Source organism: Hermetia illucens, chromosome 3, assembly GCF_905115235.1.
Source record: "Hermetia illucens chromosome 3, iHerIll2.2.curated.20191125, whole genome shotgun sequence".
NCBI classification, from domain to species: domain Eukaryota; kingdom Metazoa; phylum Arthropoda; class Insecta; order Diptera; family Stratiomyidae; genus Hermetia; species Hermetia illucens.
Window position 1 is genome coordinate 112,001,157 of NC_051851.1, and position 12,338 is coordinate 112,013,494.

Below are 12,338 nucleotides of genomic sequence, written 5' to 3' on the forward strand. Positions count from 1 at the left end.
AATGCGGCCCATCTTCTCAGCCTTAAGTGAACAGGGTTACCGCGGAGCCCCGATTTTTCGGGTTACCAGTGTGTAACCGAGTCCCCACGGATCCCCATTCACCTCGTCGACCAGATCTTGCCAGCAGCGAGCTTTGTTTATTGCGCTGCGGAGTCTCCTTTTGGCTAATTTGTACTTCATCATTATGGTACATGCCTCCTCCCAGTCGCCTAGACGTTGTGTTAAGCGGCGGAGCCTGTGACACCCCTTCCGGAGCTCTGCGATTTCCGCTGTCCACCAATACATGGAAGGTTTGCCGCGCCTCGATGTCTTCCTGGGCATGGAGGCTCCGCAGACCGTCGTTATCAGGTTCATAACTGAATTTACGACAGTGTCAGCTGCGGCGCCACCGCCCCCAGGAGTACTCTCCAGCGTGGCCCCACCCGTTCCCAGAGTTTCGACAAACTTCCCGGTGTTCACCTTCGCGACGTTCCATGTACATGTAAATCGCTGGGGTGGCGCACACCGAGAGTTTGTATCCACCACTTCGAAAGCAATGTATTGGTGGTCACTTGCGGAGAAGTCTTCCAGAATTCGCCACCCGTCCACCAGCGATTCCGACGCGAAGGTTACGTCTGGAATGCTTCCTTCGCAGCCCGGGCGCCGCAATGTTGGGGTAGATCCGGTGTTTAGAACTACCAGTCCTGTTCTCGCCGCCATTTCCAGAATTCGTTTCCCTCTGGCATCTGTGTGAGGCATGCCTCATTCAAGTGCCCTAGCATTGAAGTCACCCCCGACCAGGATCCGCCCATCCGTGCTTAAGATAGCGTCCTCCAAAGCATCAAGCCTCCGACGAAAGTCCGGCATCGTCTCATTCGGCGTAAGATAGACACTAAAAAACGTTATCCCTGAACACCGAATCCAGACAAAGCCGTCCCCCCGGCCTTGGGCAAGAACCCCCAGGAGGGTGCCGTCCTGAACCCAGATGGCAGCGGTACCTGATATGTCTGGGTGCCATGAAACTGGGCCCTTGTTTCGGTACTGCTCACTGATGAGTACTAAATCAGCTTTGGTCTCCGCAACGAACTGCGCTAACAACTCGTGAGCGGTTGCACTCCGGTGCATATTGATTTGTAGGATGCGAATCATGTTGACCGTATCCTAGCTCTTTCCAGTTCTGCTGTGAAAACTGGACACCGCCCCGATCCCGCAGTGTGCGCAATGCTCTCATCAGTCGCGCCACGGTCCCTGCATAGGACGCAGCTTTTCTTTTCATTGCAGCTGTTCGCTTTATGACCTGCCTGACCGCATTTACGGCATGTTGCCCTTCTGTCATGTACCCGACAATTTGCAGATGTGTGCCCATAATCCAAACATCTGTAACATTTGATTGGGGCGGCCCGAATTCGTATCCTACACACTACCCAACCAATTCTTATTTTCCCGCTGTTTAGAAGCTTCCTCGCGTATTGCTCGGCAACTTCCACCACAGCGAGTTTTTGGCCTCGGGAGTTCGCGGAGGTGATACCAATCCGGATATTGGTTACCTCCGGGCATTCGGGTTTGATGGCCTCTTCTACCTCGTTATTTTCCGTGAGACAGTCAAGGTCTCGGATTTCCAAAGCACACGTGGGTTCCAGGCTAGAAACCAAAGCCTTTTCTCCTAGAAGCCCCTTGACTGCTTCACAGAACGTGACTTTATTTATAGTCTTTATTTATAGTCCGTTGTCTTCGGGTTTGATTTTGTAACGGATTTCGATGAGGACTTCCGCAAAAGTCTTGCCTTCCGCCGGCTTAATAAACAAAGCTGGCGGTCTAGTCCTCCTTCGTCTCCCCAACTTTTCTTTTGGCACTCCGTCCTTCATGTCCGCCTTAGTTTTAGGCAGAGGTTTTTCTGATGGCGCGACGTGTTGTTGTCTTTTGATCCTCTTCGCCTTCTTCTTTTCAGCCCTGGAGAGTACCTGAGTGAAGTCTCCTTCAGATGTCCCTTCCTCCTTTCGTTTTTTACCAAGTTCGCTCTGCAACGGGCTGTCAGCGATCTGTTTGGTACTCGTGGTGTTCTCCTCGGGAAGCGCGATTGTTTCTGCTTCCTGCGGATTTTGTCTTACTTTCCATGTTCGCCTATAGTATGAAATCCTGTTCAGGAGCTCTTCTAGTTCCATTAGCCCGTTTTTCACCCCCTTGCCGACGTTTTTCTGGAGGAACGTCGCAGATCGCATGTGCTTCACAACTGCCGTGCATTTCTTAATAAGTCTTTCCTCTTCAGCTTGCGCCAGAGTAATCGACAGTCCTCCCACTCGGCTTATATTCGAAACCATTTTATTAGTTTCGGCAGTTTCCACTGCGCCTCTTTCCCAAATTATAGCACTGTACGGTATGGTTTGGGTTCCTATCTGTGTTGCAGGTGCCGCATCACTTTCCGAGTCTTTCTCTCCGTCTGCGCGTCCCGATGTCTCGTCGGGTATTTCAACCCTTGTTGCGTCCTTCGCTGGGCGCTGGAGCGAACGGCGCATTTTCGTGCTGCGAATAAACGCAGCCAGCTCACTCTCCATTTCCACTATCTCCTCGTTTCGTTCGTTTTTATTCTCCATTTGAGTTGTTTACTAGCGCATCGTGTGTAAAGGAGCGCAATAGTTAGGAACGGGTATAACCTCGGGGACACAGCCCCTACCCCAGTTCCCTGAGGCCTGACCTACGCTTAGCTGATCCCGGAATTCACGGACAGATCAGCGCTCGCTCGGGGCAACGCGGTCTACTAAAACCGGTTCAATGCACACTACCCGACCAGGGTCCCGAAGGGGCTGGCTCCTGATACACGCCACAACTACCACCTTGGCAGAGCTAGGCTCACATCACTCCATCGACGTCGACAGGGAGTTGTCGACGGCTCCGGGGACTCCCAGTGTGTCCTGGCGTGTATCGGTCATTAGCAGTTCGCTCTTCACCGAGAAACTTTCTCGAGGCTACTACCTAGGACGCAAGGGAGTCAGGACTACTTGCTCGAGCACCTCGGGGACGCCACTCCCCGTATCGTAAACGACCCGTAAAGGATCGTTGACGATCCCTGAGGGAAATCCAAACCCTTAAGTCCATTCTAGGAGTACAACATTTTGCATCAGTATAAGGAATAATGTAGGTCATAATTTTGGAAAATTTGACGGAAAATCCAATTGCTATTAACAACGTCATAGAAGGGCAAAGTTTCTCATTTCGTGTGAATTTAGTGCATTGTTAAACGTGTACGACAATTCGTAAGATCAAGCTTTATATGTGTTTGCATATATAGTATTTGGTATTTATATTTGTTTGTTTAGGGTAAGCATAACATCTACGTCTGTAATATGTACGTATATCTCTAAGTTTCAAAAAAAAAGGAGGAACATTTTGAATTTGTAGCTATATACGAATGGAAAAACGTGGGTCAACTACGCCTACGTGTCATCGCCCGCGGTTACCTGAAATGCGCTTCAGCGCCTGGGCAACATCTAGTTCGGTGCCGCCGTCGGCAGAAACCACGCTTCCTAGATATACAAACTGATTGGCGCTTTCGTTGCTTTGCCCATTAATGCAGATAGGGAGAGCGCAATGATCCATCAGACTGACAAATTAGTTTCGTTGGTGGTGGTTCAGCCCAACTCAACTTGCCTCTCTTTCTAAATCCAAAGCCATTTGGCCACGGTCCATGACCGGTTGAGAGGAAAGCTGTCATCGTTCTTTGAATTCCTCCACATCCTCCGGATAATCACTTTGAAGACCGTCCCGGATAACAAGAAAAAATAATATTGGCGGACTCCGCTTTCTACCTCAAAATCCTCCGACATTTTGCGCCATCATATGTCGCGAAATGAGGCGGAGTTTTACCTGATGTAATACGAAGAGCCATAATGAAGTGTTCTTTCCACTTCTTCAGTTGTTCATCAGCGTGGATGAGAAGTCGACCGTTGACGCCTTTCACATGAAGATTTGTGACCTTATGCAAGCCCTTTCTCGGGGGTTGGTTCGGTATCGAAATTCGAGCGTGTCGCGCCCGTCGTCACTTGCAACGGTTAGAGAGCTTTCAACCCCTTCCGTTCATCGATCTGCTTCCCCAACTCCGTAGTTAGTCAGACCTTATGACGCCCCTTCGGGACTTGGCGGACAACTTGTGTAGTATCCGAGAAAAGAGCATGTTTGATGGCAGCCCAATGCTCATCGATATTCCCAGACGCTTTTCTCAATAGATCTGCCGCTCGATCAGCAAAATACTCCCACTGTCGAGCGACAGCTGGGTCGTACAAGCGGTCGATAATGAAATTTGAAGCCTGCGAGGCGTGGCAGACGCAACACGCAAGCAATCCAAAGCAACCATTAGATGATGTCAGCGCTCAATCTGATTACTCGTATGGTGTCAGTTGAAGCCTAACTGACTTTATGGCAGGCTCTGTGTTCAAACAATGTGCCACCAATCACGAGGCAATGGAAGTTGCAGAAATCTACAAACCTTTCACCATTATCGTTACGGTCACCAAGCCCGTATTTCCCCATCAAATGTCAGTGCAAGATGTTGTCAGATCCCACTTTGGCATTCAGATCACCTATCCCCATCACAATGTCATCTTCAGGAAGCCTGCTGTGAACTGTGTGAATTGTCCGTAAAAAGCATCCTTCCCCGCTATATCGGAAGTCTCCGTGGGTGCAAAGTTCTGTATAATCATGATATTCCTCAACCTGCACCGAAATCTTATAATTAGAGAAGAGAACGCACCTTGCAGCTTTCGGAATTCCGACTTGTTGTTTTCTTGTTTTTGACTCAAATTATGTTACGTGAGACCTACGTCTGTGTTATTTATTGAATTTAATAAAGTTACACAAAGTTGTTAGCGAAAATGAAAGTCTAAACTTACATGCCTCATTGTTTTCCTTTCACCGTGGTCTAACCCCTCAACATTGTGACGAACACTATTTTAACTAAAATTAAACCGTTTCCTTCTATTTTCAGACTGGAGCAGGTGTGGCACAAAAGTATCCTGTAATGGTCCACATTCATGGCGGTGAATTCATACGTGGCGCTTCAAACTTATTTCCCGGCCATATGATGGCTGCGTTTTACAACGTAGTTGTAGTAACATTCAATTATCGTTTAGGTGCACTTGGGTTCTTGTCCACAGCAGATGAGAATTCTCCAGGAAACTATGGAATATTAGATCAATCAATGGCATTGCGCTGGGTCTACGATAATATCGAATTTTTTAATGGCGACCGCAATTCAATAACACTTTTCGGACCAGGCGCAGGAGCTGCGTCTGCAGGTCTACTTATGGTAGCCCCACAAACAAGAAGCATTGTTACTAGGATAATTGCCCAATCTGGATCGCCCCTAGCGGACTCGGCATTTATTGTAGATAAGTACCGGGCACAAAATACAAGTCGAGTGTTAGGACAATTGCTAGGATGTTCGATAGAGTCTTCATGGAAATTGGTTAACTGCTTACGACATGGAAGAAGTTTTTATGAGCTTGGGAATGCAGAGTTTGCACCACAAGTGGGCATGTTTCCATGGGCTCCAGTATTGGATCTAAACTTCACTTTTCCTAAAGACCATTGGTATGAAGGCTGGCATGAACGAGATTGGAAATTTCTCTCTGAAACCCCAGAGCAATTAATTAGAAATAAGAAATTTAATAGGGGATTACATTATATGACGGGGGTTACAACGCAGGAAGCAGCTTTTATGATAGCACAAAATCAGTCTTTGGCACCGTATTTCAACATAGATGAGCAGTTTGTAGAACAGAAAATACATGAACTAGTATTCAGGTATAATTATACCCTGAACCCGAAAGGTGTATATGAGGCTATAAAATATATGTATACATTTTGGCCTGATCCACACAATACCACACGAATTCGCGAAAAGTATATTGATATGCTCTCTGACTTTTTGTATCGAGCTCCAGTAGATAGAATGGTGAAATTACTATTGGAACAACGAGTTCCCGTTTACATGTACGTGATGAATACCACTGTCGAAGGATTAAAACTCCCTGAATGGAGAAAAGTACCTCATAATGCTGAGCATTATTTTCTGACAGGCGCACCATTCATGGATGTAGAGTTCTTTCCATCAAGGGATAGGCTTGAGCGAAATATGTGGACTGATAACGATCGGAATATGAGTCATTTCTTTATGAAAGCTTTCACAGATTTTGCGAGATATGGGTACGTTTCTACACTTGAAAATTTGAACTGATTTTAATATTTAATTTTTTTTTTCTACTGTTAACAGGAATCCAACACCTCAGCAGATATTAGGTCTTCATTTCGATTTGGCGTATCAAGGAGAACTTAGATATCTTAATATAAATACTACATATAATTCATCTATTCTGATGAATTATAGACAGACAGAAATGGCATTTTGGACCCAGTATCTGCCAACAGTGATTGGAGTATTAGTACCAACTTATCCACCCACAACGGAATTTTGGTGGGAACCGCGCGAACCTTTACAAATCGCTTTTTGGAGTATGTCAACAGCCTGCTTATTTTTGATAGTCTTGGTAGTGATATGCTGTATACTATGGAGAAATGCTAAGAGGTATGAATAGAGGTAGGACAGGAAATAATGCTATTGAATTACGCTTTAAAAAAGAGCTTTGGTAATTTCTACACTAGATTAAATACCTTTGGAATAAGATAACTTAATTAATAAGTAGCATCTAGACAAGTTTTGGGTTTAACTCAAAAAAGAGGAGTCCGTGAACTACAAAAGAGGGAGTACGTTCCTCCCCAAGTGGTTCGGTCCGTCACTAAGTGGGTGCGGACTCAAGACTCCCAGCATACTCAACAAAAAAATAACATACAGAATGTTCAATTAAATCGCATTGCATACAAAACATACAATTACATAAAGCATTTCCTAAATAATTACTTTTCCGAAATTCCGTTTTGAGAGGTAAACCCTCACAAGCCAAAGGGAACGACTTCGACCGCGCTCGTCGGCGTTCACTCCGCAAGGTTCGCGAGTACCATACGGAACGCAGCTAGCGTTTTCCCTTTGATTTGTCCAAAAACCGATACGCGATTGGATCAGTGGCAAGCGCTCGCAACCCTATTAAAACCAAGCCAAACATCCTATCTGCACGTTTAAATTTGCGATGGATTGTTGAGGTTTGGCAGCTTGGGATTCCAGCATCACACTAGCACTCATTGCATTTGCAATTTGTCTACTTGCGATACTTTGCCAGAAAAAAAAGAATAAAGAGTGGGAGTGATTGTGTTCCTAAAAAGCAAGCTTTAGGTATAGTATTCCACACCCGCCTGGTTGGTCTAATGGTTTGAACATTTTCGTTTTGTTTTAAATTTGACATATGATATGTCTGTTTTAAATTTTACATATGACATCTTTAAATTATCACGATATCAGCAAATTGTCGCAAAGGGAGTTGGGGCTTACGAGTACACTCAAAGTTTTCCCGGCTTGTTGTAAAAGACGATTAAAATGGGTACAAATTTCTGGGCTAGCAACCTACAAATTACTGCTTCCGAAACGCTAACAACGTCTCAAATGGAGACTGAACTCTGGCTATCGAAAACGGAGGGTGATTGGTTTCTGCAATGCGCGCACGCTCCACGAATTTGTATCCGGTAGGATTTAGCATAGTGGAATAACTCCAACTCCAACTCTCTCTTTCCCTGATCTAAGCATTTCATTTTTGTTTTACTGAGAATAGTACAAACATGTTCCCTCAAACCCTTCTTCTTTACCTAGACTTGGGACGATTAATATTTTTACCGCCTACGCACCAAAGACAAATTAAAAAGACACTTGCTTTTAGTAATATTTTATTAATTGTACGGTTAAATTGCATTGGATTTAAACTGGCCTTGATTAGTATATTTCAGAAGGATCGCTTACCTCAAGGACCCGTTCTCATAAATCACCCAACCGGAAAATGTAGTGATCCATGCACATATCTAGGCCTTGCAATACCCTCCGTTGAGTTATTTGCTCAAATAAAGTTAATTATAATAGTATATTATTATATTTTGAAAATTTACTGAGAACCCACCTTGAGTTCATTCCAGATCGATAATAGTTTGCAATAGTATAGGCTCTAGTATGAGGCACCATACTGAAAATTTTGGTGAAAATCCTACTATTATTACCAAAAATATGTAGCTATATACGGATGGAAAAATGTGCATTGAAGTTTCTTACATAAGATGAACATGAAACCTTTACACCCGAAGCGCGAGCTTCCGGTATTCCGACTTGTAGTTTTAAGCATAATAAATATCACTAGCGAATAGAAAAAGCAAGTCTAACTTATTTGAAATAGTTCGGGTAGTTCTTACCACTCGACAAACTGGCCTTATGTAGTAAAATTTTGAACTGCTGAGGATACGAGATTAAAAACATAGCGATTAAAGTACTCCACCATATAATTTATCTGCTCTATATTTTATGTATTTCACTTATATGGCATTTTAACAGGCAATCGGACCGTTTCTATGACGAAGACGTATTTATGCACGATGGAGTCGAATCTGAACGAGAGGGCACTGTTGGAGGAATTGAAAATGCCCACATGATACAAAATCATCATGCACAGCAAAAGGGGAATTCAAACGTTTATGAATATCATGACTCGCCCTCAAAGAGTAAATCGCCAACCGACACATCATCATCCATACGATCACCTAGCACGTTAACCATGACACAAACCATCAAATCAGGTAGCCAATCATCATTGAGAAGTGGAATTTCACTAAAGGAATCCAACATCCATCCATTAGCAAAAGAAACGAACTTTGACCGTAACATCAAAATGGATCCCGATCCGAAGAGCGGAAACCTAGGAAGCAAACAAGAGGAAAAAACACTTTTGGGACGTGACTATCCAAATACTCCGAGCGACTCCTTGTCAAAATCAAATGTTTTCCCCGTACCGACAGCGAGAAAAAATTTGAAAACGAGCCGAACTCAGTTGGTGGAAGGGGTTCCGCAAACATCCGTGTAATTTTGGAAACTATTTCACTACATTCCCTTGTATATAATAAACATTTGAACATATGTCCATCGAATAAAATCTTCACTAAATGTGGATTGCCAAATTCACAGTGAGGTCCTAGTTTGTACTGCATTCGGTTGGTATCCGTCTACGCTGGGTAAGTTTTCATTATCGTTGTTTAGACGACTTCGCTATATGATATAATAAACAATTCTAAGTACAAAAACTCGTCTTTAGTATCACAACATGGCAACGCTCCTAAATTTCTTCATTAAATTAATGGTAACTGAATAAACTTGATGCGTGAATGCTAAAAGATAAATCCAATTTAATTAGGATAGCAACTACTAATTCCTTTTGTTAAATATCTTTCGCATTTGCAAAGCAGCAGATGTGGGTAAGAATGTTCTTAATATAGTTACTTGATACATGTACACTACATTTCCTCCCATAAACGTCTTGATTATTGCACAATCTGTGCTTACTTTGTGTGTTTTGTATAAATATTTTTGCATGTTTCATTTCATTGACCACATATATGGTACATAAATAAATGCTTGTATGGATGCAATAAATGATAGTTCACCCTTCTATGTTAATTTTAAATGACACGACAATTGAACAGTTGAAAGAATGTCTCAGTACATTTACGAATATATTTTGATTAGTGATAAGGCTTCTATTATATGTAAACTCAGTGCATATGTCCTGAAATATCAGTAATCCGTCCAATTATAGTTTTAATCCTGTAATGTATATCGTTCTTGTTTCCAAATTATCTCTTGTATATGAACGAGCTTGTATTTGGAGAATTTCGTTTGTCTGTAGTTAAGGTTGTAATCTAAGCTACTTTTGTACTCGTCCATTAACGTTAATATAAGTTTATACATTCCAAAATAATAATGAGCATACTTTGTTGTATTATTTTGTTTCCAAGGAGCAAGGTATATTTTGAGCAATATCTGAACTTTTATATTTTCTACAGATGCACGTTAGGACCAATGTCTAAAATCAATAGTAAAAAAAACTATACCTACCCAGGGTAAACTACTCTAGCCTAGCGGCCTAATAAGAGAGGGGACAAAATCACAAAAAAACTAACGCGCTAGGGGTTGACTAGCCCTGAGCCGTTTCTGATACCTACGCGACGAGTGGCCTCCGCCTTCCTTTTTTCTTCATGTGGGGCTCGGTGATGCCCTGCGGCGACCTACCACAACCGAAATATTTGCCTCCTGCCGCTACAAACGTAATGGGGGGAACCCTCAATACATGAGAGGACTGACTTCAGTTCTTTAATTTTCTTTTTTAGTTTCTATCAAAAAGAAGGAAAACCTGATGTGTGGGAACGAATCACAGCATTACACTATACAACTCAAATACAGAGGATAATGTACTATGGAGGACTTTATGGTGTTATGCAAAAGCTACTTATTAGCTATATATTCTCCCATTTCATTTTTCTGTTTTTTTCAGTTATTCCTTAGCTATACTGGATAATTGGTTTCACTTATTTGTCTGTTATATTTAATTAGTAATTTTTTTATTCATATAATGTCTTCGTCATTATCTTCTTCATTTTCGCTTTTTTGTTTTATTATATTTAGTTCTCTTTGTTTTTCTTTAATTAGTTAGACATACAATATCCAATCATTATTAAATTAATATTTTCCTCAATAAACTCATTTAGGTAATTCTTTGTTAAAAATTAAAAGTGTTTTCTTTTCGTGATTTTTGGTTTTCTTGAATAAATATTTTTAACTTTAATTATTTATATAACATTACTAAGCCAATATTTACGTAATGAATTTCGATTCGTTCTTTTCTGTTATGGGTATTGTTTCTTTGTTGTGGTGTGAAATGCAATAACATTTTATTTTTTTTATTTCTATTTTTGCTGTATTGCAATATGTATGCGTCTGCGAAGTATAGAACTAAAATTCTTAATCAATTGTCGATAATTTAAATAATTCAGATTTGTTGCGTATGCGCCATTTATTTATATTTCCAATATTGCTAAGTTCACATTCGCTTCGAGTTCAGATCTGCTTTTTGATCGGTTCAACAATCTCTTTAACAGCACAGTAGGTGTCTTTTTCGCTCTCTAAATATCTTGTGAGTTGACAAAATTATCCGTCGAATGATGATCAAATCTGCAATTGTTCATTTAAAATTCCTTAACAACTGTTTGAACGATTGACTTAACCTTCGTCATTATGAGCATTTTATATTATATCTTGTGTGCGGATAGCTGAGTCGTTAGAGCACCAGGCTATCGTACGGAAGGTCGCGGTTCAAATCTCACTGGTGGAAGTGGGATTTGTATTGTGATTTAACGTCGGATACCAGTGGACTCAGGTGTGAATGACCTGAGTCAAATCAAGGTAATAATCTCGGGCGAGCGCAATGCTGACCACATTGCCTCCTACAGTATATTGTGAGTATTTAGCAGTAGTGGTAAAGCTTTAAATGGCGTCGTTCATGCACATAAACACTTGATTGAAATGGAAATATTGTCGAGGAACGCGCTTTTAATGTATCTGCAATTTGCTCGCTTTGGCACACATTTTCAATTTCAGCTCGCAGTTCCACTTTTTCTGATGATAGCTGCCGGATGCTCCTCCCCTTCAGTGAAATCGATGATAGTATGGTAAAATAATATTTCGACGACAACGTTGGATAGTGTGAAAAAATAATTCACAAAACCTTCGACCGCTCGCCGCTTTCTGTGAAATTACCATCGCTCATTTAGCCCAAAGCATGTTTTTCTTTCCACCTTAAAAATGACTTTTTCTTCGTACAACTCGTTTCTCCACCTCCTCTTCTTCTTCTTGTCGAAACATGAAAAAGTATGTTTTTAAGGTTCTACCCATTTATTCAACAAACACCGAGAAGGTCGAGAGAAAGAGTATGTAAAAGAGTCGGATGGCGTCGAATTTATAACCTTGCCGATCCATATAGTGACGTTACTTTGTTGAGCATATCAGCTGTTGAAAGGCGTTGCCATGTTGGTGCTGTCATGTCATTACCATGTCGCTACACTGCTCCCTCCTGAGTAGTTTTGACGGTTAACGGCTAGAAAACTACGTATCGAATATTACTCGCCACTCACTTGCGGGTTTCGCTCTTGGTCCTACATACGTTTTGGGAGCCAAACTTATTGGTCGTTGGGCTGCTTCCGTTGGATCAGATGTTACTTCGAAATAGGCAGGTTTTAGCCGCTCGACGCTGATATTTGTTGCTTTGCCCTGAATTTCCATTTTAAAAACGTTGTCGGAAAGTCTTTCTAACACCTTATATGGTCCTTCGTACGGATGCTCTAGCGGCTTCTTCACTCGATCAATCCGCACGAACACGTGTGAGCATGTA

The 12,338-nt window shown here is 42.2% G+C and overlaps 1 protein-coding gene across 14 annotated transcripts in view; it reads left to right on the forward strand.

The window, feature by feature from the left end:
* Positions 1-9,872, forward strand: part of LOC119650626 (cholinesterase) — a 47,121-nt gene extending 37,249 nt beyond the window's left edge. For 12 of the 14 annotated variants that reach the window (XM_038053521.1, XM_038053523.1, XM_038053527.1 and 9 more), the window contains exons 5-7: positions 4,958-6,177; positions 6,245-6,556; positions 8,456-9,872. In XM_038053521.1, coding sequence (XP_037909449.1) covers positions 4,958-6,177; positions 6,245-6,556; positions 8,456-8,981 — 2,058 coding nt within the window. In that variant the 3' untranslated portion in view covers positions 8,982-9,872. Of the gene's footprint in view, positions 1-4,957; positions 6,178-6,244; positions 6,569-8,455 lie in introns of all 14 variants that reach the window. The other 2 variants (XM_038053532.1, XM_038053533.1) reach the window with 2 other exon arrangements.
* The last annotated feature ends 2,466 nt before the right edge of the window (positions 9,873-12,338 follow it).